General features: G+C 60.2%; 6 protein-coding genes across 6 annotated transcripts; 2 read left to right on the top strand and 4 right to left on the bottom strand.

Moving 5' to 3' along the window:
- Positions 1–881: 881 nt before the first annotated feature.
- On the bottom strand, positions 882–3106 carry PLICBS_008181 (uncharacterized protein; the record flags this gene model as incomplete). The annotated part of the gene is made up of 2 exons (XM_018324326.2): positions 882–2829; positions 2901–3106. The coding sequence occupies 2 exons, from the start codon at positions 3104–3106 to the stop codon at positions 882–884; spliced, it is 2154 nt and encodes a 717-aa protein (XP_018177505.2).
- Positions 3107–5721: 2615 nt separating this feature from the next.
- On the bottom strand, positions 5722–6846 carry PLICBS_008180 (glycoside hydrolase 18 protein; the record flags this gene model as incomplete). Its single annotated transcript, XM_018324327.2, has 1 exon — positions 5722–6846. The coding sequence occupies one exon, from the start codon at positions 6844–6846 to the stop codon at positions 5722–5724; it is 1125 nt and encodes a 374-aa protein (XP_018177506.2).
- Positions 6847–13282: 6436 nt separating this feature from the next.
- Positions 13283–14743, bottom strand: PLICBS_008179 (uncharacterized protein; the record flags this gene model as incomplete). Its single annotated transcript, XM_018324329.2, has 3 exons — positions 13283–13579; positions 13770–14390; positions 14567–14743. The coding sequence occupies 3 exons, from the start codon at positions 14741–14743 to the stop codon at positions 13283–13285; spliced, it is 1095 nt and encodes a 364-aa protein (XP_018177508.2).
- Positions 14744–19763: 5020 nt separating this feature from the next.
- PLICBS_008178 (mitochondrial phosphate carrier protein) lies at positions 19764–20955 on the top strand (the record flags this gene model as incomplete). Its single annotated transcript, XM_018324331.2, has 3 exons — positions 19764–19933; positions 20086–20505; positions 20571–20955. The coding sequence occupies 3 exons, from the start codon at positions 19764–19766 to the stop codon at positions 20953–20955; spliced, it is 975 nt and encodes a 324-aa protein (XP_018177510.1).
- A 686-nt stretch (positions 20956–21641) lies between these two features.
- On the top strand, positions 21642–23969 carry PLICBS_008177 (severe Depolymerization of Actin; the record flags this gene model as incomplete). Its single annotated transcript, XM_018324332.2, has 3 exons — positions 21642–21688; positions 21738–21773; positions 21830–23969. 3 exons carry the CDS (start codon positions 21642–21644, stop codon positions 23967–23969), a joined length of 2223 nt encoding a protein of 740 aa, XP_018177511.2.
- A 354-nt stretch (positions 23970–24323) lies between these two features.
- Positions 24324–25031, bottom strand: PLICBS_008176 (uncharacterized protein; the record flags this gene model as incomplete). Its single annotated transcript, XM_018324333.2, has 1 exon — positions 24324–25031. One exon carries the CDS (start codon positions 25029–25031, stop codon positions 24324–24326), a length of 708 nt encoding a protein of 235 aa, XP_018177512.2.
- Between the last annotated feature and the right edge of the window lie 899 nt (positions 25032–25930).

Here is a 25930-nt window from a genome sequence, read left to right as displayed (position 1 = left end):
GCGAGGATGGATTGTCTTTGCTGGGCTGTTGTCAGCGCTGCCGTCTCGAGGACTGTACGGAAGGAGGCACACCTGTTGCTCTGGCAAGTCGGCTACAAGAAGCTGCTTTCTGCACGGTTGCTTGTCGAAGGCGTTTCTTCACACGAAAAGGCACGTGGCGATGAAGGCTGCAGTAGCACGGGAGCAAGCAAAAAGTCAGAGTCACACTGCCCTCGCACTCGAGCTTTTTATTCTTCCTACAGATTCTACAATTGCGCAACTTCCCTCCTTCTCCAGTGAATCATCTAGCCATGCACCTGTAGATGGGATCGGAATGGCGGTCTGCATTCTTCTCGAGTCTCTATCTGGGAAATGATATCTAGCTACGTTCATGTTGGCGACATGAGATGTACCCCCGGTGGACATGAGATGGGCAGTAGGATGGGCAAAACAATGTGAGGGAAACGAACAGATGCCCCTCAGAAGAACTACCCCCATGCCTCGCCGAGTTCTTCAACGACTGTTCCCTCCCTCGGAACCAATGGAACTCGCACCGAGTGCCAGGCATAAGCCCCCGGGCGGCGGCTCCGGGACGGCCCCACAATTCTGGCCGCCACGCTCGGAGTAAGGCACGGTGATGTCCCCGCATCTTCGGCGTTGACCTCACACAAAAGCAGTTCAACAAGGCGTTGCCCGGGAAGGGACATAAAGCCCACAGCTTGTCAGACACGTCACCTGTCTTTGTTGAAGCATTTTTATAGAGCAATGCTAAAATTCAACCGCCTTTGATGTAGTCTATGCTGTCCGCAGGGTATCTTGGGGCACTTGCCGCCCGTCTAATAAGTCACACCGCAGAACGCCTTAAAAAAACCATCGAATGCCCCCCCGTGTCCCAAACCCCATCAAAGTCCCCATTCATCAACAATCGTCGGCCTCTGCACAGCAAGCCCCTTCGAACTGCTGAGCCAGGCGCGGCACGCCTCATAGTGCGCGTAATCGCTTGGATCATCGTCTCGAGAGTTCATCATCTTAGCGTCTGCCACATCCAGAACGCTCCGGCCATCGGCATCCTTGGCATGGACGTTGGCGCCGTGGTTGACGAGCGCCTTCATCGCCAGCTTGCGCCCGCACCGGACCGCAATGTGCAGAGCTGTCTCGCCAGCCCGGTTCCGCGCTCGGATATTTGCGCCCCTGTTTATGAGTTCGTCGATAATCTTGGGTCCGGTCTTGTAGTCGTTCTCCTCCGGAAGCTCGGCAACAAACACCATCAGCGGTGTATTGCCGTTTCCGTCGTACTGGTTCACATCCACCCCCACGTCGAGCAGCCCAGTCACGAGCTGGTGGCGGAAAACCAGCCTCGCTTCCCACGAGTCCAGAGAGTTATCAAACTGATTCGACAACGCAGTAAACGCCTCGTCGCTGCCCGGTACAAGCTGGTACTTCTGTAATACACTTGCGTTGCTAAGCGTGGCCATGGCGAGAGAGTGAAGGCCGTTGCCACCGTCGTCGTTCTCCAACCAAGGCTGATTTTGTGCCGTGCAAACATGCAGCAGAAGACGCGCCTCCTCTTCGATGGCGAATTCATGGCTAATTCTGCAAGCATAGTTGGTTGGTGGACCGTCAAGTTCCATCTCGTCCGCAGACTGGGGCACAATGCCGAACGCGTCTCTTTTTCGGTACCGGGATGCCTCGTACCGCTGCATTATAAAGCGCATGACGGCAGCATCGATGTGTTCCATGTGCAAGATATGAAAGAAGTTGCGCCCGTAGACATCCTGTGCGTATATGTCGGCGCCCTTTCCAGACACAACTTCGAGGAGCCGAAAAAGCCGTCCCAGATCTTGGAGTTCGGCGCGGCGTATCGTATGAAGGAATGTTTGGCCGCCAGAGTTTCTAGCATCGAGGATCGGGTGGCAGACATCGGTTTGGAGGATCTGAAGAAGAGCTTCGAACGACCCACGAGCGGCCAAAAAATGCAAAACCGTGTTACCGGCGGAGTCGCGCTTGCTGATGTCGGCACGACTAGGCCCTGAAGTCAAGATGCGTTGGCCGACGGGCGTCAGGCCCAAAGCCGTCACCCATGCTGACTCGTAGGATCCAAACATGGGCAAGCACGAGCAGCGCATCTGTTGATGGGCTTCCGGGGCAAAGCCAAGAGCTATCTCCCGCTGACACATGTCCAGCCAGAGAAAGTCGCCGGGGAGCGGGTGGGGTTCGCCATCAAAAGCCTGTGGACCGTGACGATCATCCAGCCATAGATGTCGCGGGGTTACACCAGCCGAGATGGGCGATATGCTGACTCTGCTGCTCATTGGAGCGGTGAAGCGCTTGACGAGCCTCTTGACAGTCTGTATATACGGTTCGGTGTAGTCAGACAGGACGCGATGGAAAGAGCCGGTGGTGCGGTCGGTCGAGGACGAGAGACATGTAGTGCGACGGAGAAACGAGTTGAAGACGCCTTCATCTGAAGCATCCGGCCCGTACGAGTGAGCACCAGCTGGCTGCATTGGTGATGCCGCCGCAGAGATTTGGGTACTGGATGTCGTACGCTGGTGCACAGGTAGGCTCTGAGCCGGGCTGATGGGCAGGCCATGGTTGACAGGTGACAGGTCCCACGGCATGGGGCTCGCACTGGCCTCGAGCTTGACACCACCTGGGCTGGGTGTGAGACGGGTCGGGTCGCTGGGAGGTTGGGGTGATGCTGTGTCCGATGCCGATGCCGATGCTAATCTGGCTGGCGAGTTGGAGAGCTGCGTAACGCGGCGGCCCATGTCGGCCTTGGAGCGTGGATGAAGCCATCGGGGCTCTTTGTCGAGCAGCGCGTTCAGCTTCTTGTTTGCCGAGTCGATGCTGTCCGATGTTAGTTGACTCCAGCTTCGACTTGCACTCTGCTGTAGTGGGCGGCGCGTAGCGGCACTCACCCAGGCGCCGAGTCGGGCGTGCGACAGTGAACGAGCTTGACGATGGTGTCGAGCGGCAACGTGGTATAGACGTAGAGGCGTGTCATCTTACGCTGGGCCGACTTTGTCCACAGCGGCGGCCGGCCGGTCTGCGTGTTGGCGCTGGCGGCAGACGGCGATGCGGACGACGCCGGGATGGTCAGCTTCGGCGGGGTTGGTTGCTCCATTGTCTCAGCTGAAGAACGGGCGGCTAATGCGAGGTTCGATTCGACTGGCCCAGCGCGGACGAGGTGAGAACCCCGCGACTGGTGACCATGCATGTAGAGGACGTATCGACATGGCGACGAACTGGGGGCGTGGCCTGTCTTTAAAGAAGCGACTGCTTGTTGGCCAATGGATCAAGCCTCACCTGCGTGTCTTCCCTCCCTGCGTGGAGGGAACAACTTGTCAAAGCAGGCAGCACAGCGATTGTCACCGTCATAGGACGTCGATAGTGGCCCTTGCGGACGGCCAGCCATGGGGGCCAAAGGGTGCTTCGCCATGACAGGTGGCCGGGGCATGCGCACGGGAGCTGGTCGCGGCCAGCGGCCTCCACTTGCGAGGGGCAGGAGGAGCAGAAGAAGCAAGCAGCAAACGGGAGTGGGGTGTCGGGAATGATGTGCAGCGCCAAATCCCGGGCAAGGATGCCAGGATCAGCGACCTGGGCGGCACTCTGTTCTGCGGGCATGGAGGACGGATGAGGCTGCCCGCGATGGTGCTGGTGCGGGCGGCTGTGGCTGGGGGAGCCAGGCAGGGAGAGCTGGGGGGGGGGGGTCATTTGGTGGTGTTAGTGGTGTTAGTGGTGCGCCCAGGCGGCTTTGTCCCGCCAGGGCCAGGCTGCCTCGCTGCTGCGCCTCATCGTCGGGAGCGAAGGCAGGGGTCAAGCAGCCTCCTGCCTGGACTGAATGCATGCCGTGGATGCTGTGGCACGGCATGGCTGGAAGTCTTGCAGTGTGCCTGGGGGAAGGAAGGGGCACTCCGGGCCTGGCTGCCCATGCTCGTCTTGGGGTTGCCGTCTCCCGCCGCCCGCCGTGGAGGTTAATGTGAGGCGCAACGCTGAACCTTGGAAGGTGGAAAGGCCTCCCACTGCACCTTCCCCAGCTCCACCGCGCCCGACCCCTCTCCCGCCGTGTCCCAAGAGAGGCCTCAGCCACAGTCTTGGACTCTTGGGTTCGCTCGACCCGCCTCAGGTGCAATCTCACGGCGCGCCTCAAGACAGATTCTCGCACTTCTTCTCACTGTTCCTCTCCCACCGTTTGTCTTACACGCCGACGGGCGACGGTCCGGTACATTCAGTCCTTGTTCCAGCCTCCAATTCGTCTTCGTCCCCTGACCCCGCGGACGAGGTGTGGCGGCGATAACCACCTGGCGCCGTCGCCGCCCCGAGGCGCCAAATATTGGCAGCAGTCAGGACCAGCCTGCCAACAGACGCACAACGCTGCGCGACAGCGACCGCCCGCATCTCGCTAGGGTTACACAGGCCAGCCCTCGACCGTCTCATGACGATGACCGTGTGACGTCGCTCGCGCCGTAGCTGCAGGCCCCAGGTCCCACGGGCCACCACCCGAGCTCTAGCATGAACCAGTCTGTGGCACAACAGCTTTCCCGGCTTGAGCTATGGCCACTGGCCACAGCCCGCCACTGCCAGGACGCCAACGTTGCGGCATCACACGCTGAGGCGCCCGTGGAGCGGCAGTGCTGCGCCTCGTCAGCCACTGATCGCCAGGTACGAAGCCAAGCCTTCCACTCGGGTAGCAAAGCGGCGTCCCAACGGCCGTCCAGGAGTATCAACCTAATTGGTGGACTGGGACGTCGTTACAATGTCCCAAGATTGCCTCGGATCTCTTCTGTGTCTTTCCCCGCTGGGCGGCCGCTCAAGACACACTGAGCTAGCGTCACCTTTGCTTGCAGGAAGAGCTCTGGAAAGCCGTAGACCATGTGGGCCCATCACCGCGAGCCATCTCGTTCGTACCTGAAGAGTCTGCTCCCGCAGCTCCCGGTCCCGCCGGTCCCAGCGAGGTCTCCAAGTCATTGGCCCGCGCTGAGCCTCACTCTGCCTAGTCGCCAGCGCCGCCGGCCAGGCCAGCCAGGGCACTCCGCCGCAATCGTTCCATGTGCTGCTCCACTGTCGACCTGCCAAGTGTGAGCGATGTGATCGCTTCCAGAATCTGGAAGCATTGTCCTTGTCCGTTGTCTGTGGGACTCGGGAAGGCTTTGCGGCCCACCATCGGTCCCAAGAGCAGAACTCGAGCGGGCACGTTCACCAACGGAAGTGGCTCCGTAATGTTTTAGCGGACGGCGGACCAGTCTTCTCCATTCTTGCTCCACGGCCAAGGCGGACGGAGAATTGCTGCAATCGTCGGGGAACAAGCCGACCGGGTCCCAGCACGTTGTGGCGCCCGAGGCCGACCCACTGACAACACATCCACTTACACGATGGTTTGTTCGCTAGAACATGGCATCGCGCCTACACTCGGAACATCAGACGGACGACGTCGGTCACCACGACCCGCTGCCTCGACTCCGCCAAGGCGAGAGCTGGTGCGAAAACGAGGGCCTGCGAAAGCCCTCCCGTTCTCATGTCACGCCTACAATCGACTTTGGATGTTCATCATAAGTTGACATTAATGTTTATTGTCAAGGATCGTGACCTCATTTCCATATTCAGTCTCTTCATCCTCGGCTGCGCAGAGCGGCAGCAACCCGTTTCCCAAATGAACCTTTCTAATGTACTATTTACATCCGAACATTACGTTTCCTCGCGGAAAATAGGCCACCGAATTACCGGAACATCGTGCTCCACTTACAGGAGGGCAACAAGACCAGCAACGGCGGCAACGAAGTTGACGCTGCCGACAACGTGGCCAGCGGCAGCGGTGACGACGGGGGGAGCGGTACCGGTGGCAGAGCCCGAGGGGGGAGGAACCACAGGGGGAGTGGTGGGCTGCTGAGTGGGCTTCTGAGAAGTCCACGTGGGGAAGTTGGTGGTGCCGGTCGGGTAGACGGTGGTGGTGACACTGCCAATGGGGCAGTTGGGGACCTCAGGCGGGCACGAGCTGATGGTGTAGGTCTGGGTGGTGAACTGAGTCGACGTCGAGTTGTTGCCCGGGGGGACAACAGTGCCGGTGGGAACAGGAGTCGACGTGACGGGGCAGACAGTGGTGGAGACGGGGATGGTCTCGGTGATGACAGTCGTGTGGCCGCCGGGGCAGTTGGTCACCTCAGGAGGGCACTTGGTGATGGTGTGCGTCTTGGTCGTGCAGATGGTCGAGGTGGTCCAGCTAGTAGGAGGAGGGGTGGAGGTGACGGGGCAGACCGTGGTAGAGATGGGGATGGTCTCGGTGACGACGGTGGTGTGGCCGCCAGGGCAGTTGGTCACCTCAGGGGGGCACTTGGTGATGGTGTGCGTCTTGGTCGTGCAGATGGTGGACGTGGTCCAGCTGGTGGTCTCCGGCTTGGAGGTGGTGGTAGGAGGCAGCTCCGTGGACGTGGTGTTAGCGGGAGGCGTGGTCGTCGTCTCCGGCTTGCTGGTGGAGGGAGTAGTCTCCGGCTTGCTGGTGGAAGGAGTGGTCTCCGGCTGCCTGGTGGTAGTGGGAGTGGTCTCAGGCTGGCTGGTGGTGGTGGGAGTGGTCTGAGGCTGGCTGGTGGTCGTCTCCGGGACGGACGAGGTGTGCGTGGCCGTGTAAGTGATGCACGAGCAGGCGGAGCTGACCCTCTTCACGTCCTGCTTGCAGTTGCTGAAATCGGTGGGGATGGCCTCGGGGGCGGTGGTGGTGCCGGCAAGGAACTCGAAGCAGAACTTCTTGCCCTCCTCGGCGAAGCGCTTGTCGACGAGGTTGTTGTAGCAGTTGTCATGCTCGCAGTCGGGGTACTTCCACGCGTTGGCGGCAGTGGCGGCGATGGCGCCGATGACGAAGGCGGCCTTCATGGTGAGTGGTCTCTTGTGAGTGGTTGGTTGAAACGAAAGTATTTGACGTTGAGAGAGGATTTATATGAAGACGTAACGACAGGTGGGACAGCGAGAGACTGGCAACGACTGTTGATATATAGGACGGTGGGAGAAAGGAGGGAGGGGACCAAGACGGTGGGCGGGCAGGACAAAGACTCCTTTATACCAGCGGTTCACGACCCAATACGGCCCGAGCTGGAGTTGGATGGGCGGCCATCGACGACTCGACAGACATGACAGACATGGTACAGGACAAGGCATCCATGCCGCCACGACCATCCGGTTCGATGACCCGGCCGAGCCCCCGGCAACCCGCCAGCAGTCGGTGCGGGACCAGCCCTCTCTAGCGGCGCGATACGAGCTGCCTGCGCCGGCGTCGTCGAATTCGAGCGGCTCCTGGGGCTGCATGACTGGAGGCCGACAGGGGGGGTGTGCGTCCTTTTCCCTTGGACCGCAGCAGCAGAGCCGCCGGCAGCGTGATCTGATGGGGAGACGGTCGGACATCCACCCAGCCCAGCCATGCGGCAGTGTCGTCCATCCCATCCGCCAGCGAGCTAGCCGACCGGCCAGCCAGCCAGCCCGCCATGCACCCACCGACAGAGACTGCTACACATCTTCAGCCATACGAGGAGGGACCGAGAGGATTTTGGCGCCAGCGCTCTCGTCCGGCGCGTCCAGCGAACCTGCAAACGAGGCCCCCCCCCCGTGGCCTCGCGAAATGAGGCCGGCGAACCAGTCGACGCCACGGCGCCGCGAAAATCGATGGACGAGCCGTGGCCCATGAGGGCCAGACACGACGGAGGGGCTTGCACCGTTGTCAACGACAAGCCACCGGGCCCCTGACTGCTACCCCATGCGGGCTAGCTCCGCCAAGGTCGCGTTTCCACCAACGCACCTCGAAGGGGCCTCCTGTGGCGGCGGCTGCTCGGTTCTTTTTGTCCCTGAGCTGAAGGCGGTTTCTTTGGCTGCTGGGCGCGCGTTCTTTTCCCCCAGGTGGTCAGCGAGCCGCGACTCGCCAATGGCTGGTGGACGTTGCTTCTCCGGTTTTCAGAGTTTTTGCACCTGCGTGGCGCCCAGCTGGTTCCTGGGCTGCCGTGCGTTGTGGAGGAGGGTGTTCCTGAGAGAGAGGGCCCTGGCCCTGGAGCGTCTCACTTTCAAGCACAGCCAACGACGACAACGGCGCGCGCCGTGCACGTTCGCTTTCAGGCTGTTAGGCAGGGGCTTGATTCATCAACGGGCTGACTGAATGACTGACTGACCGGTCAAACGAAGCGAAAGTGCAGACTGCAGGCAAGCCTTGTTCCAAACAGGAGCGCGCACCAGCAGCTCATCAGAGAGGGCTCCATGTCTTGCCCGCCATGCCCGTGCAGCCCCAGGCGCCATCAGGCCTCTGGGACTCTTAGTGTTGGGTTGCTGGCGGTGGCCATCCAGGCGCTGAGGACGGCCCCGTCCCGATTTAGAATGATATCATCCGGACGCACCGCTGGCCAACCACGGCGAGAACTAGCAGGGCCGTCGCTCGTACCGGGCGGAGCCGGCAACAGGCCAGCCCAGGAACCAAGGCAGCTGGAAGTCTAGGCGACAACAAAGGCAGCTTTCCATCGCCGGGCCTTCTACGAGTATACACTACTGCACAGTAATATTGGCCGGCTTTTTGCCCAGTGCCGTACGGCCACGGCACAGTACCGTATCCGAAGAGCGCCCAGGAGCTGGGATACGACGACAGCTGGGGTGTCTTCACTGAATCAGGCGCCCGATACTCCGCATGGCCCATACGTGTTTGGGGTGACTGCCGAGCTCCCGGCATGAGTTTCCATTGCCCGAGAGACACAGGTGCAACGAACCCAAAGGTCTCTTTGTTTGCGGCAGCAGCAAGGGGAGCAGCAAAGGCTTCTGGTCGCAACGCGGCACAACATGGAAAGGCGCAGCGCAACACCTTTGATGTCAGGGCAACGTCCCTTGTTGACCCCGACAGTGCGCGAACACGGTCTCGCAAAAGGGCCACCCCAAGACACACCACGTCCTCCCGGGCAAAATCAAGTCGGGTATAGCCATCTCCACGCCGCTGCAGCCGGCTCGGGTCCTGTTGGGGCGAGACGAGCCGCAGTCGTGCTCGGCCACGAGAGAGGGCTCGTGTTGCTCACACCCAGGCATGCAGGAGCAGGGCACATCGCTGCAAGCTAGCGCTGTGAGTGCTGTCCTGTGCGAGGAGCGGTTGGATACACGGTGGTCCCTGTGCTGCGACTACTGACGTTGTGCGACGGGCTTGTCGTGCATGGACAGAGGCCTGTCGCGACGCGGACGCAGCTGGATGTGGAGGGCCGTGGGCGTTCCCGCTTGGTCCTTCTGCGACGAGTTGACAGCCATCTTTGGGTCAAGTTCCGCCCCATTGCCCCCAGCGACACCTGTCCAACGCATAGACGCAGGACGCAAGGCGACGGCACACAACATGTCGGTGATGAGCAACTCGTGCGCCGGTGGGCCGAGCAACCCCCCAGAGCCGACTGGGGCCTGTTTCTGTTTCTCACGACGGAGTGATCACAGTCAGCAACGACGAGGACCGGAACCTGGCTGGGCATGACGTGGTTGATGATGCCGGCAACTGGGCCGCCGACCAGGATCACAGCCTTCGATGGGGGTGGCCTTCCACAACCTTCCCCGTCATCCGATTATTCCGGACGGAAGACGGCCGACGGCCGCCATCGTGATGGGCGATGATGGTGGCCAAGAGCATGGCCTTTGGCTAGTTTCGCGATGGTCGTGAAAAGAAGTGGCACCCACAGAAGGACGCAGAAGCAATACGGAGCAGCAAAGTGGGATGTCTCTCTGCGCCCTTGCCCGACCGATAACCAGAGCAAGCCTGCCAGAGCCTGCAGAGCTTTTTTTGGGTGCGCGGTGCCGGCGATTCTAGCGCGTCTCTCGGTTTTGCCACCCGGGCAGGCAGGGCAGGGATCATGGGGCTGCAGAAGACAGGGGTCGGGTCACCCTGTGATTGGCGACGGGCCGGGTCTGTCAAGAAGAGCCTTTTCCGGGCCACTCAGGCGAGGTGGACAAGACGATTGTGACGCTGACGGGGATCGCGATGGCAGAAGCAGACACGACGCAACGGCGCATGGCTACCCGCTCCGCCATGACCGTGCCCTGGCCCGGCCCCGACATGCTGCCTCTCCACTCCGACACCTTGGGGCCATTGGCGAGGACGCCAAGGATCGATGTTGATGAGTGATCTGAGCGAGATGCGAGGCAGGGCAGGGCCCGACGTGGAACACCAGAGCGAGGTTGGCATCATCAGAGACACGATTCGCCGAGTGCTTCGCCCGCTTCTGTCGGGCCTTCTGGGCCTGTGTTCCTTGTCTCGCTGTTTGGCCGGCCCTCCCTCATCAGCCCCGTTTTGCCTTTTGTCTGCGTGTTGTTGGACTGAGATGAAACATTCGAGACATCGTCATCGGCCGGGGGAGGAGAGTTGAAGCTCGGTGTTTCGGTAGAAACAGGCCCTGGGGCACACGGGTCGCCTACAACAGCCCGCTCCGACCGCAACGTGCCCCCGACGAGCAACGGGACGGGAGACACGGTCGTCCCCCGTTGCTTCGGGCATACCGCAACTTTTGACACTCACATGCTCTTGGCTGTCTGTCGCTGGCGCTGATATGCCTGGTGCTGCTATACCTGCACCCCTGCGTCGCCCACTCGTGCACGGTGTCCCATGGGATGCTTCGAAACGCCGAGTTGCTCCAGCTTAAGGCCAAAAAGCATATATCTAAACATGCTGCAATAAAGCCGCCGCGAAACAAAGCAATGCAGCTCGAAACAGCGTGGGAACAGTGCATGGAGCCCATCGGACTGTGGCTAACATGAGCGGAAGCGAATGAGAGAACGCCGGATCCCGCCTTGCCCGCCAGTGGGAAAGAAAAAAAAAAAGACAAGCAAATGCAGGGCAGACTCAGGAACCCCTAAGACTCAGCTGACATGCAGGTGCAGCGGGCTCGGCCATGAGGCGTCAACACACAATTCATTGTTCCTGCGGGAGCGGCACGACCAAGGTTCGCCGCAGGGATGACAAAAAGAAAGAACACCCACGGAGAAAAAAGCAATAAACTGCAACGATGCAGGAAAAGAAGGTAATCTGGAAAAGACTGACTGTGCCTGTCCCAAAGGGCGCGCGCCCGGACGGCAGAGGCAGTAGTGCAAAAGCACGCCGCTGCGTGGCTTCGTGGGAATACGAGGCTGACTTACTGCATCGCGCATCGCGCACCGCGCATGGCCTCCACGTCATGCGAGGTTGGCCTGCGTAGGGCTGCCATTGGCGGGGAAGCCGGCGATGCCGCTGTCAGTCTTGGTGACCGGCTGCCCACCCAGGCTCTTGGATTTGCTTGCAGGCCGTCCGGATCGGTGGTTTTCGACTTTTCGCGGTCTGAGGGCGGCGGCGGACCCGCGGCTGGCGCGAACCTGTTCCCTGCTTGCTGCCTCTCCCGTCACACAAAGGTCAAGAGGCTTTTTGGCCGGATTGTCATGCGCGATGAGTCGCGATGTGGAAAGGGCTGTGGCGCCCTGGCCGAGTGTGGGAGGGAGGCGTGCGAGCTTGACGGCCCGACGCAAGAGGCGCAGACGCCGCATCGTGAGGTGAGCTGTACGAGCGAGGACTTGATGTCGGGCCCGTTGCGTGAGGCGCGCCGCTTGCTGACGGCGTCTGCTCCATCACGCAACTAGAGCGGTGAGTGATTCACAGAGGAGAGAGGAGGAGAGAAGAGGGAAAAGTGTGGGATTTCGTCGGGCGTGATGGCCGTGTCTCGACCTGTAAGTGGCTGGGCCGGTTCGACGTGACAGCTCGCAACGTCGGTGAGGCGATCTCCAGATACGAACGACTGACGCCTTATGCCACCGCTGGCCACCGTTACGGAGTACGGAGTACGGACTACTGGTTGAAACTATCACACTAACCACCTTGACGTGCGGTGCCGGCGGGAGAAACAGTCTCTGCGCCTGAGTGTGTCGTCGTCTCCGATGAGACGTGCCGCGGAGGTGCACCGTCTGTTGCTCACAGACGATCCCAAGGGAATGTCGCCACGAATAAGGCTGCGAAAGACGACCCAAGAACGTGGTACAACCGCAAAAGCACGCTTCTACGGCAAAAGCAACATAATTGCCCGACTCGTGACACGCACGCTGTGCCGGTCGCCGCCCTCCCTTCCACCCAGCTGCCGCGTTCCACTCGACGCCGTCACCCCGACATCACCCCATGCCTGCTCCGCGGCGGGGGTGCCACCCCATCTCCAGACCATCATGATGAGCCTCGCCGGGCAGTTTCCCGTCCTGGCCCCATACCGATCCAGTAGCCCGAAATAGATACGGCGAGATGTGGCCGCCTCGCAGTTGAGGCGGTGGGTGGAGCTAATGGCGGTCTTGACTCTTGTGTCTCTTGTTCCGACCATGGGAGCCCTACGAGGCCGCGATGGCACGCGGTTGGGCGGCAATGAGGCCCCTGTGAATTCTTGACTGTCTGCGGCGCGACGCGGGTCCTCTCTCGAGCAGGTCGGTAGGGTATGGTAACTTATACGTGGTTCGTTTCCCGGGCCGAGATGCGAACTTATACGAGGGGCGACAGCCGGGCGCGGCGTCGATGTGCTGTACGAGGAGTTGACAGGATGGAGGGGCGTGCGCAAAGCCCTTTTCGTGTCTCTGGGTGGTTCAACATGCGCGAAGGCATTGCGATAGTATGGACTCTGCTGGGCTGCCCGCCAAGGCGACGACTTGACGGCTGGGCAATGGCAGTGATGGCCACGAATAACACGCCCCGAGCACCGGCGCAGCCGAAGCTCGCGACCTCGTGAAGGGGAAACTGACCGACAACAACACACACGGCTATGAGGGAGGACAATGAGCATGTGATGAGCTTTCGGGATGAGGCACCAAACCACCACGACATTGGAGCCCGATGCCCTGGACTGGACCGGACTGGACGGAGCATATGCCATGACCTGCAACGTGCTGTATTGGAAGCTCGACGCACCGAACCGCATGGCAGCGGCGTCACCACCACCGCAGCAGGGGCGAGGTTCGCACCTCGTGCTGCGTTGCATCCGCTCCATCTGGCATACCCATATTCATCTCGCATCACGAGCCGTTCTCGCACCGCCTGCACGACCAGAAAACTCCGCCCGCTCCATTCCACCACCGCGACATGGAACCTCCCCTTCCCCCTTTCCGTGCGACGCCGTCCCACGTCCGTGGAGTTTGTACACCCGCTCACCGCACCCAGTCCTGGCCCGGCATATTGATGTCACCGGGTGAACAGCCCTCTAACACACTCTTTACTCTCCCCCAACTCCGGTGTATATGCGCGTATGTCGTCTTCTTCTTTTTTTTTTATTGCGTTGACCAATCCCACGGCACGCGAGCGAAAAAGGAAGTGACCACTTTATTGCTCCTCGTTGACGAGCACGTAGCGGAAGCGCGGCTTGCCAGCCTCAAAGTCGATGATGGCCTGGTTGGCGTCGGACATGGGCCGCTTCTCGACCCAGGGCTTGACCTTCTTGTCGACGGCGAGCTGCAGCATCTCGCGGATCTCGTCGGGCGAGCCGATGCCGGAGCCGGCGACGCGGCGGCGCGCGCCCGTGAGGCTCGAGGGCCGGAAGGGGAGCTCGCCTTCGGGCAGGCCGACCTGGACGAGGGTGCCGTCGAGCCTGAGGAGGCCGAGGTAGCCCGAGAAGGGCATCTGCGTACGTTGCGGTCAGTACTTTGGTCTCCGAGTTTTAATTGTGTGGGTGTGATGAATTGACGCCAATGAGTGGTCTCAGTTCACGTTGTGCCGCCCGTGTAAGTGAGATCGCCGCCACACAACAAGGAGCGCGGACTCGACCGCCCGAGGCGAGTGTGTAAAGGGGCTTGAACAAAGCAAGACGCACCTTTGGCGACGAGACGGTAGAGATTATGAGGTCCAGCCTGCGCGCATTCTTCGTCTCCCAGTCCTTGTCGTCCTCGGTGGCGATGTAGTCAGTGCAGCCCAAATCGAGCGCCTCCTGGCGCTTGCTCGCCCTGCGCGAGATGCCCACCACCTCATCTGCGCCCAGCGCCTTCGCAAACAGCACGGCAAAATGCCCCAAGCCGCCCACGCCCACGATGCCGACGCGCTTCCCCGGCCCGGCGCCAAAGTGCTTGAGCGGGGAATACACGGTCACGCCGCCGCAGAGCATGGGGGCGGCGAACTCGGGCGCCAGGCCGTCGGGGATCTTGAAGACGAAGTGCGAGGGGCAGCGGTGGTAGCGGGCGTAGCCGCCGTAGGACTTGTCGCCGTTGCGGTGGCGCGAGGCGTAGGTGACGACGGAGCGGGTGCAGTAGTTCTCGCTGCGCTCGGCGCACTCGGCGCACTTGAAGGAGGAGCCGTCGTCGCGGCCGAGGCACGAGTCGGACTGGGCGCCGACGCCGACGAGGTCGCCGACCTTGATGTTGCCCTCGGCCTGGGAGCCGACGCGCACGGCGACGCCGACGATTTCGTGGCCGACGACGACGGGGTAGGGGGCCTTGCGCTAGAAGGGGACGAGAAAAGCGTTAGCAGCTGTTTTTTTTTTTTTTTTGGTTGTATCTCGTTTTGTCTTTCTTAATGCCTTCCTCGCCTGTCTATTCTCGGGCATACAGACGGAAAGGCATGGAGTCGGAGAGGCATATAGAGAGAGGGGGGCAGAGGGAGACAGAGATAACCCACCCAGCCGGACCTCAGGACGTGAATGTCGGAGCCGCAGATGCCGCAGTGCGTGATGCGAATGTCCACGTCCGTCTCCTCAAACTTCTTGGGCTCGTAGTCCTTCCACACCATCTTGCCCTCGGCCGATGCCTCGTCCTCGCCCACCCACCCCTCGAACTTGTAGTTGCTGTTGGCCATTGCGCGGTGCGGTGCGGTGCGGCGTCGGTCGTGTATTCGATGTTTTGTCTATCGATTTCGTGTGTTTGTGTCTGCTTTCCTTGATGTCTCGCGGACTCAGGAGGAATATCTGAATGGGTCGTCGAGGTGTTCTTCACTAAACAGTCACTCAAGACAACAAGATGGCGGTTCTGAGGCAGGAGGCATAGCATAGCATGGCGAGCTCCTCTTATATAGTATACTTGTATGCTACACCGCACCGCCGTCACCGGAGGAGCCGTGGGGTGCTCGACCGGCCCTGTTCCCTGCTGCTCCGTGGCACCGGCAGGCCGGAAAGGCAGGCCAATTTCGCGAAACCCAACGCAACGCCATCATGACCGTCTCCAGCTCCTGTCTCGTTAACCCCGGTGCTGTGCTGCACTGCTACCTGCGCGGGAAAGCTGTTCGGAGATAGACTCGAGGCCAAGTGGGGGGAGGCGGCGTTTGGCAAACCTGTGGGTGGCGCGAGCCAAAACAAAAGTCGCTGATGTCACCGCCAATTGGAAGATGAGCATATCGCAGGGGGAGGAGGGGGGCCCTCGGAACATCGAAGAAGCTAAGGTTTCCAATGGGCGCGCGCTCTCCCGTGGATTGGATGGATGCCTGTACCATGCTCGGATCATGGTTGTGGGATTGGGTCGAGGGACATGGGCAAGAGTCGTGGGCCGGCATTGGGGCGGGAATCTTTTTTTCAGCCAGCCTTTTGAGGCGGAAAGGCACAAGCTGCAGGGCCGCATGCGCTGAATGCATGCTGTGAGGTCACTCGTCCACACGAAAGCTGGCTTTGGTTGCTCGTCTCGGCAGCGAACCGCTGGAAAGGGAATGCGGCAAAGGGGAGGAAACGGGAAGATGAACCAGGATCGGACCTCTGGTCTGGGCTCTACGGCTTACAGCTTAGATGTCACCTTCCACCTATTGCATATTCATTAGACAAGAATCGTCTTCGCCATCTACCCCGATCCATCCTCGTCGCGAAAGTGATATACCACATCCTCGAACCTCCCTTCCGGGAAGGCGTACAACCACCTCAGCTTCTCGTCGCCGCCGCAAAACACGCCATGCTCCACGTCGCCGGGTATCCAGACGACCGTGCCTCCGCACACTGCATGTCTGACGCCGCCTATTTCCACCTCGCCGCTGCCGTCGAGGATAAAGTAGAGCTCGGCTTGGGCGTGGCGATGCAGTGCGAGTGACCCCCAAGAGGGGCATTCGGCTATCCCAGCGCACAGGGAGGACGATGGCGACTGGGAGGAGGAGGAGAGGATGGTTCGCCACGATACGTTGCCGCGAAGGCTGGCTGGGAAGCTCGACGGTGCTATGTTGGCGATCTCCGCTGGGGACCTGATGATCGCTTGCGCTGGCTCTGGGGGCATGCTGGGCTCTGGCTCGACTCGGCTCCTTGCAACGGGAAGAGTTCAATGCATCGATGATGCTGTTGTCATTCATACACCGCGAGGGGACTCGGCGTGTTATTACACATCGGCACCCACGTCGTTTAGAGCACGCGTCCGTCCTCCGTCAGTGTGATGATATGCCACTCCCGCGCGATGCATGGATGCGACGGTCACGACACACATCCCATCCCATTCAGCCGGCCCAGCAAGCCATGCCAGTGACTCGGTGCAGCACTCCCACTGGGACCGGCAGCCATGTGCTTCCTTTCCCCCTTGTCCCCCTCCCTCCCCGTGCTGCACGATGGGATCATCGCCCACCCTCTGCATGCTGCCCAGCACGCACCAATGCTCAGATCTTGGATCGGTGGGACGTAGGGCAGCCGCTGGCGGCGGGCTCTGGCCGATAGCCAGCACCATTGATCATCACCCCCTCCGTGGCGCCCGCATCCATGCCGTCGCCGCCGGGCGGATGCCCGCCCCCTCCCAGCCAACCAGCCTGCCGGCTCCGCTCCGCTCGGGGCCTCGGCATTGGATTTATCATTTGGTCTGCCTCAACCCCCGCCTGCTTGCCCGGTACCTCGTACGGTAGAAGGTCCCACTGCCCAGACCGCGTCGTCACGTAAACGCCGACGCGTCCTTCGGCGATGTCTCTTCAGCGGCCGACGCCACGGTCTACTGCGTATGTCACTAACATACGAAATACATCAAATCGAATCCCGTCCGTTTGCCCGGGTCTCCTGTCCGCGTGGAGACGGGGGTGCCCTTCTCGGTGACGAAGTGATGTGATGATCGAGACTGGATCGAACAATGTTTTGGATTGGAAATCACACGATGGTCTCGGAGTTTGGAACCGTCCTATCTCCATGATTGTGTCCTCGATCTCCCGGCACATCTCGTCCGCCTACGAGGGAGGCGCATGGTGCAGGCATCTAATGTCAGGGCGGGTCTGGCCTGGTGGTGAGAATGTTAATTCGACCCATGTGCCGGGACGTGTAGCTACCCGAATCAGCAATGGTAACCACCTATGGACCGTGTGGGGGTTGGCTGATAGTCTGATCAGACCTCAGCCTTTGTCACTGCCCGGGAGCCATGACAATCCTTCACGTCAACGCCGTCACCTCTCTTGCTCTCAATAATGATGCCCAACGCTCCTGGTACACATGCCATTCACTATCCATATCCCTGTGGCGTGCGTATCCCAAATTGACGCAAGACCAAGGAGGAGGCATAGGCAACGGCCATTGCCGCCACTCCCATATGTGACAGACCGGAACTTGGGCTTGTGTTTGCTCGATGTCCCTCTCGTCAGGGCGGATCGTGTGGCATCATGAAGGGCGCCATTCTAAGGTCCGACATTCACGGCACTTCTCTCGTGGTCGACCAATTTCGTTAAAGTCGTCCCGCTCGCTGGCGAATTTTGGCCATGTCGTCCTTAACATATGTCGTTGCCCCGATCGCATGGTCTGTCGTCCGATGCCAACACCACTCCTGGAAGCTGTCACGATGTTGTCCATTCGTCTATTCGTTATTACCGCCTTCGGGCTTGTCGTCGCTGTGGCGGCACAGCTGTCTTCGCAATGTCAGTTTGTCCGCTTCTCGCCAGGGTTCGATTCGGAAGACCCCATTTCCTACACGGCCCGATGCGCCAGGGTGCCAGACGGGCCAGTCGAGGTGTGCTCCGAGCTCCGCCTCGGACATTGCTTCACAAACCAGGACGGAAGTCTTGGGGGTGCGGTCGAGTATGCGGATGACGTACATTGCGCAAAAGCTGTCGGAGGACATTGCTAACCACCTAGCAGCGGCAACGCGGAGAGCTTCACCAACTCTTGTCCGAGCTGCAACGTCGATTCGAGTGGGAAGACCATGTTTTGCGTATGCGAGAGGATGAGCAAATCATACGTCTACACGTCCGTCAATCTTGGTAAGTGTCTCTTTCGATGGACGCCATTTTACGCTGGGGCTGATGGAAGCTCCCAGGCGACTACATCACCGTTCACGACGGCCTCCTGGCCTGCACAGCAACGAGCGCGCGTCAGATATCCGAATGCCCCGTTTCCTGGATGGGAGGCCCGCCTAGGCGCCGCCGATTTGTCGGGTGACCGCAGCCAAGGCCGCGACCTTGTGGCGATCTATTGAGCTCGGGGCTTTACGTGTCCAGGGTAGGTCACGATCGCTGCAACACACGTACGCACAACATCCACGGCCAGGACCAGGACGATTTCGAACGCGCGCAGAGGCCACGAAAAGAACCAAGCTGGAGAAACTCGAACATGCCGCTGAGGCGCTGGACATATCGCGGCAACAGGCTCGCATACAGAGATCTTGCTGCCCGGGGACCGCGGCTGTTGCGGCGATGCCCAGCTTCCTTCATCTTGACATGGCGGAAGAGACCAGGATGGCATTGGGACAGGTGTCTCGACCCTGCCTGCTCGATATCGGCCCGGAGCTCAGGGCAACTGCAGGCCGCCAGAGCCATCCGATATTTCGCCCATTTCGTCGTGACCAGCGCGAGACCCGCGGGCCGAGGATGAGCACTGCGAGGTTACTCAATCGTTCGTTTTCGCCCTGCAGCGCCCAGGATAATTACGTCACAGCGGCGGTTGACGAGCTGTCAGCGAACGCTTGGTATCGATGGTTGGACGTTTTGCGGTGATGCTCTCGTCGCATCGTGGGCATATGCCATTGACAGTCATGGTTCGTTCGCGCTTCCCAAACAGCGCGGCGAAAGACTCGACGTGGGATCTCGGCCTCAGCCGGCAAGCCGCGGACGGTGCGCAGTCGACGGTTGGGGAGGTTGCGCTGTAGCAGGAGTCATGACAAGGCTGTTGACTGACGTGTGTCGCAGGTCTGGCCTGAGCCAAGCCAGCGAGCCAAGCACGTTGGCGGGGCTGCGCCGGTGAGTGGCTGCACGTGACGAGTCGAGGAATTCTCGGCAATGGCCAGGTGGTCGAGGAAGGTACCTGCATGTACCTAGAAGATGTCTATCACCGTGCACCAGCAAACACTCTTGGTTCTGCACGGCGTGGGCGACACTCAACGTCGCGCGGAAAAAGCAGAGAGCCCTTCACACTATGATGTAGAGTCTCAAATTGCTGGCGGTCTCATTCTTTTTCTAAAATGTCCTTGCTGTATGATATCGCATTCATAGCATTAATACTCGTCACCTCGTCTCCCTTATCGCTCCGTGTCCGCGTCTCGGCCAACCCGATAGATACCTGCCAGTACCTGCGTGGCAATACCACGGAGAAAAAAGTCAATCGCCCGCCACCTCGCTCTGCCTTGGCTGCAGTGCGCTGGACTCGCCCGGCGCTTGGTGCCCCCGGCCGGCGACCCATACCCGAATAGTTCCGAGCCACTAATTTTTTCTGCACTTGCACTGAGAGGCCAGCCGCGCCCGCCCCCTGCCTGAAGTGGCCGCCCTCCCGCCGGGCAACCTGAATGGCCCGGCCGGCCCAAGGGCAAAAAAAGACCTCAGAACAAACCGCCAACTTTTTCTTCCCTCCTCCTCCCTCATCCCCAGAATCTCCACGTCGAGAACATCCTCAATCCCCCCCCAACTCCACTCCTTGTCCTGGTCGCCGTCTCCCCGTCGTCCTCTCTAATTCACAATGGCCTCTCCCGCGCAGTCCACCGGCTCGACCAAGGTCGATGCCGTCATCCAGAATGTCAAGGCTGCTGAGCCCCAGAAGCTGTCCGGCGTCGCGCTGTACTCGCGCTTCGCCCTTGCCGGCGCCATCTGCTGCTCCGTCACCCACGGTGGTCTCACCCCCGTCGATGTGTACGTTGCCTCTTGAGCAAACCCTTCGTCTCGACGCGGGCGGCGCTATCACCGATGCGAGAGCGCCGCTGCGAAACAGACGTCGCTCCTAATGTCCGAGTCGCGATCGCGACTGGCAGCCAGAACACCTGTGCTAACATGGCTCCCTTCAGCGTCAAGACCCGCATCCAGCTCGACCCCCAGACCTACAACCGCGGCATGATCGGCGGCTTCCGCCAGGTCATCCAGAACGAGGGCGCTGGCGCTCTCCTCACCGGTGTCGGCCCTACCTTCGCCGGTTACTTCCTCCAGGGCGCCTTCAAGTTCGGCGGTTACGAGTTCTTCAAGCAGCAGTGCATCAACCAGCTCGGCTACGAGACTGCCTCCAACAACCGCACTGCCGTCTACCTCGCCTCCTCCGCCGCCGCCGAGTTCTTCGCCGACATCGCCCTCTGCCCCCTCGAGGCCACCCGTATCCGTCTCGTCTCTGAGCCCACCTACGCCAACGGTCTCATTGGTGGCTTCTCCAAGATGCTCAAGAACGAGGGTATTGGTGCCTTCTACGCTGGTTTCGGACCTATCCTCTTCAAGCAGTAAGTCTTCAATGGCGCCTCTTCTGGCAAGCTTTCATGTGAGCCCGCGCTAACGCATTGCGCAGGATTCCCTACACCATGGCCAAGTTCGTTGTCTACGAGAAGGTTGCCGAGGCCATCTACCGCTCGTACCCCAAGAAGGACATGTCCGACGGCCAGCAGACCGCTGTCAACCTGGGCTCCGGTCTCATCGCTGGTTTCGCCGCCGCCATCGTCTCTCAGCCCGCCGACACCATGCTCTCCAAGATCAACAAGACCAAGGGCCTCCCCGGTGAAGGCACCACCTCCCGCCTCATCAAGATCGCCAAGGAGCTCGGCTTCCGTGGTTCTTATGGCGGTATCGGCGCCCGTCTGTTCATGGTTGGTACCCTGACTGCCGGTCAGTTCGCCATCTACGGTGACGTCAAGAAGGCCCTCGGCGCCACCGGCGGTGTCGAGATCGCCAAATAAACGCATTCCCTTTGTGTTTAGATGTATAGATGGGAGAAGAGGGTGGATATGGCATAGAGGCGCCTGAGCTTGCCACGCGTTGCACTGCCCAAGAGCTGGGCCTTGCGCGCGTGTACGGCTTGTGCGCCTTCATAGAGAGCGGAGTGGTATCGTCATGGCATTGCGTCTCCAGCGAGCAGGGAGACGCCATGCCCATCGTTTGTCGCCTCGACGACTAGACCTTTGGGACGGGATGAGATCCGGTCTCGTGTTTGCCTAGAGTAGAGCATAGAGTGGCAGACCAGGGGCATTCTACCCAGGGTTGTATAATAGTCGATTTCACGTTCCAAATAGACGGGAGTTCTTTTGGCTGTAACCACACGTCCTGCTACGCTATGCGATTGATGCTGTGAAACTGACTGCTTGGCCTTGTCTTTATTACATGGGTTCTCTCGTACCTTCGCAAAGAAGATCTGAAAATGCTGGCCTTGAATTGGACTGTTGGACAGGCATTTTGGCTGCCTGGGTACCTTCAAGACAGGGTCTCGGCGCTCATGGTCGAGTTGGTGCATCCGGCAGTGGCTTTTTTAGTGGCTTATCTTATCAGCTCAGGTGTCCCAAAATTTCTTCGGCGGTGATTCCCCCACGTCGGTCCAGCATCCGTCGCCATCCACCATCACGACAATTGCGCGAGACTCTGGCCCAGGATGGTGAAGAGAAAAGTCGCTGCGCTCGAAAAAATCGACGCAGACTTGTATGTTTGAGCCTCGCACTCTCTGCGCAACCAAAGCTAACCCACGCAGTGCGAGTTTGCAGTACAAGATCCGCCGCGATCCCAAGTGAGAAGACGAGACCATCGCACCCAAGGCCCACGGCCTGCTGACCGACCCTTTAGATCGTACAAGGATGACTTCCTGAAGCAATGTGAGCAGTATGAGTCGCAGCGCGAAATCTTCCTCATGTCGCCCGGCACGGCGACGGGCGACCTGGTCGAGTCCTTCCACAACATGGTCGACCTGATCGCGCACGTCGCCGACTGCTACCCCGAAGAGACCAAGACTTACCCCGACGACCTCAAGACGATCCTGATACAGCACCACACGGTCATCCACCCCGAGCTGAGAGACAAGGTGGTGGGCAGCCTTGTCCTGCTCCGGCGCAAGGACATCATCGACTCGGCCGACCTGCTGACGACGCTGTTCCCCATCCTCGTCTCGTCGCCGAGCAAGACCCTGCGCGAGCTGCTCTTCAACAAGATCCTCAGCGACATGCGCAACTCCAACACCAAGGCTACGAACCACCCACTGAACCGCACCATCCAGGCCGTCCTCTACAACCTCGTCACCGCCGACAGAACCTCGCCCCGCGCCATCTGGGCCATCAAGCTGACGCGCGAGCTGTGGAAGCGACAAATCTGGACCGACTCGAAGCCAGTCGATGTCATGAAGGAGGCCTGCCTCGCTGAAAACGAAAAGGTTGTCGTTGGCGCAACGCGCTTCTTCCTTGGCGGCGACAAGGAGCGAGAGGAGCTCGAGGACGAGAGCAGTGATGAGGAAGTGGACCTGGGCAAGGTCCGCCACCAAGTCAACATCAACAAGAAGAGCAAAAAGCAAAAGAAGGCGCTGGAAAAGGCCGTCAACAAGGTCAAGCAAATGGAGCGCAAGAAGAGCAAGCCGCACCCACTCAACTTCTCCGCGCTGCACCTCCTCCACGACCCGCAGGAGTTTGCGGAGCAGCTCTTCTCAAAACACTTGCAAAACACAAAGGCCAAGCTATCGCTGGATACGAAGCTGCTTGTCTTGCAGCTGGTCACGCGGTTGATTGGTCTGCACGAGCTGACGGTCGTGCCGCTCTACTCGTGGTTCATCAAGTACCTCACACCGCGGCAGCAGTCTGTCACGTCGTTCTTGGCCTCTCTGGCGCAGGGAACGCACAAGCTCGTTCCACCGGATGTACTGGAGCCTTTGATACAGAAGATTGCCAATGAGTTCGTCTCTGAAGCCTCGGCGTCAGAGGTTGCTGCCGCAGGTCTCAACGCCATCCGAGAAATTTGTGCTCGGCAGCCGCTGGCCATGACAGACACCCTGCTACAGGATCTAGTCCAGTACCGAAAGAGCAAGGACAAGGGCGTCATGATGTCGGCCAAGGGCCTCCTCTCACTGTACAGAGACGTCGGTGCTGAGTTGCTGAAGAAGAGGGATCGCGGCAAGGACGCCACCATCGGCCTCAGGTCAGGTGCGCAAGCTCAGCGGAAATTTGGTGAGGAGCAGGCCGGCGGCATCGAAGGTCTGGAGTTGCTCGCCAAGTGGAAGGAGGATGAGAGGAAGCGAAAGCGAGCAGAGAAGGGGCTGCCGGAGACTGCCGGAAGTGACGAGGAAAAGGACGAGGATGAGCTCAATGACAGCGACTGGGAGGTGGACTCGGACGATAGCAGCAGCTCCGGCGAGTGGATCAACGTCAGCGACTCGGAAGACGAGGCGCCCGTGCTCAAGAAGCAGAAGAAGTCTGCAGATGACGAATCTGAGGAGGACGAGGCCGACGCCGAGGAGCGGGCCGCTGAGCTGGAGCGCATGTCCAAGCTCGCCACCACAACAATCCTCACACCCGCCGACCTCGCCAAGCTGCAGGAGCTCCGTTCCGCAGCAGCCGTGGACAGGGCCCTCGGCGGAAAGAGCCAGCGCAAGCGCGGATCGAACACAGACGGACCCCGGCACGCTGACGACGCCCTCACGGCGGAGAACATCGAGGCACCGGCGCGACTGCGCAAGCTCACCAAGGAGGAGAAGGTGGCGCTGGCCAAGGAGGGCAAGCCAGCTCGCGAGGAGCACAAGAGCACGCAAGCCATCCGCAAATCCAAGAAGGAAGCGGAGGGGAAGAGCACGAGCAACCGCGAGAAGCAGCGCAAGAAGAACTTCCTCATGACGCTCGGAAAGGCGAAGAGCAAGCAGAAGAGGAGCTTGGTGGAGGCACGCAAGGTGCTGAGGGGTCACGTAGAGCGCAGCTCCAGGGGCGGACGCAGGAGGAACGGCGTCTAAAAGGGAAAAAAAAGAGACGATGGTCTCCCTACGAAGTATCTATCTGTCTGTCGCATTTTGTTGCAGCGAGGTCACGGGATTCATGGACTATACACTATTCATTTGTCGGCGCTTTTCTCTTTTGGGGAGGATGGGCATTAGTGAATTATCAATCTTTGAACTCGAAAGAGCGGGGAGGGGGTATAGAACAGTGTACGCGGCGAGACAAATAGGCCGCGATCAAGACTCAAGACTCAAAACAGAGAACCATGACCAAGGTCAAGACAACCGACAGGACAAACCAAAACCACGCCATGCACAACTCGCTGGGTTCCTCCTCTGTCTGCTCCTCCTCCGTCCGCTCGTCCGTCCTACTCACTCCGAGTCCCATCCGCGGTTTGTGTCCAGCTCCGTCTGGTCCGAGTCGTAGCCCGACGATCCGCCGCTGCCGCCCTTCACGCGCTTCGCGGGTCGCTCCGCCTTCCACTGCGTCGGAGCACTGCGCTTCTTGTTAGTCGAGGACGCGGACGAGGACAACGATCCGGCTGCTGCCGCCGCCACTGCACGTCCCTTCTTCTTCTTCGCGACGCCGCTCTTCTTGGTCTTGGTAGCCGAGACGGAGCTGCCGCCGCCGCCGCTGCTGCTCGACGAGGATGCAGTCTCGGTAGTGTCGCCGCGGTAGCCTCGCTTGTCGTTCTTCAAGTGCAGGAGGATGCTCGCCGCGTGAATGTCCTGCAGGTCGCTGGCCTCGGCGCTGGTGGCCCGCGCGACCTGCTTCTGCTTCTGCTTTTCCTTCTGCTGGTTCGTCGTCGTCGTCGTCTTGTTGCTGGTGGTCTTGGTCACCCGCGATGAGCCCGAGTCCGAGCTCGACTTCAGGGCTTGGGAGGGGGTAGTGCCGCGGCGGGCCTGGGTGGTCTTACGCGTCTTGCCGCGGCGGAGCGGCGCCTTGGTCTTCTTCTTGGACGGCGACGAGGAGGAGGCCGAGGACGTGGTGGAAGGGGCCGGGGAGGAGGACGAACCGCTGGGGCGGGAGGCGGGCGTGTTGGGCGGCGTGCCCGGAACGCGAGGCGAAGAGTTGGTCATGTTTTCGGCTCGTGGTGCGGGTGGTCTGACGGGCTGCTGTTGCTTGCCTGTGCTTGCCTTCCTGATTGCTTCCTTGCTTGATTACCGCGCGGAGGGGATCGGGGATTGGGGGCCCGGGCTTCCGTTTCTCCAACGGAGTGGTGATACTTCACTGATATTTTTTTTTGTTTCTCGCGAGAAAAGGGAACGACTGCGTCAGCAACGAGGGAGGGAGTGATTGATCTCTACCAGGACCGAAATAGCAAAAGCGCCTTCACGGCGAGGTCGATTTGGCAACGAGCGCGCGTGTGTGTATGTGTGCAAAGGCAGCACGACTGAGTGAGCGAGCGAATGAACGAACGAAACGAGCGAGCGAGCGAAACGCGCGTGTGAGATTCCTTGCCAGTGAGGGAGATGGAAAAGAGGGCAAAGTCGAGCGTGATGGTGCACGAGGGAAAGAGAAACGAAAGGGATGCACCCCGGGTGGTATATATTCTCCCCTTCGCGAAGACCTGTTCACGTACGGGCGAGCGGGTCTCGCAGCTGTTCGCAGCTGGTGCTGCTCCGGTTCTCGGAACGGTGAATGAACACCCGGGGCACGAATAGGTGTGTTATGTGTGGGCAAGGAACAATGGGGAGAAGGGGTGGTGTGGGGGGAGGAGGTGTCGCACGCGTTCTCGCACAAAGGGCTTGTTCCATGAGCGGGGACATCATGGCACGGCTAGCTGTGAATCAACAATAGTCACAATGGTACCGCGGACCCAAAGAAGAATGAGCGTGAAAAGGCGACGTTGTAAATATCGTGCGTGGCCTTCGGGCGACTAATCAAGCAAGATAATCTAACATGGCTGTATCCAAAACACCCTCACAGGGGTGATGAGGCCTATGTAGCAAAATATGAAACGACAGAGAGGGCGCAG

This window comes from Purpureocillium lilacinum (genome assembly GCF_023168085.1).
Source record: "Purpureocillium lilacinum CBS 284.36 DNA, scaffold_6, whole genome shotgun sequence".
Taxonomy (NCBI): Eukaryota; Fungi; Ascomycota; class Sordariomycetes; order Hypocreales; family Ophiocordycipitaceae; genus Purpureocillium; species Purpureocillium lilacinum.
This window is presented reverse-complemented; position numbering and strand designations above follow the sequence as displayed.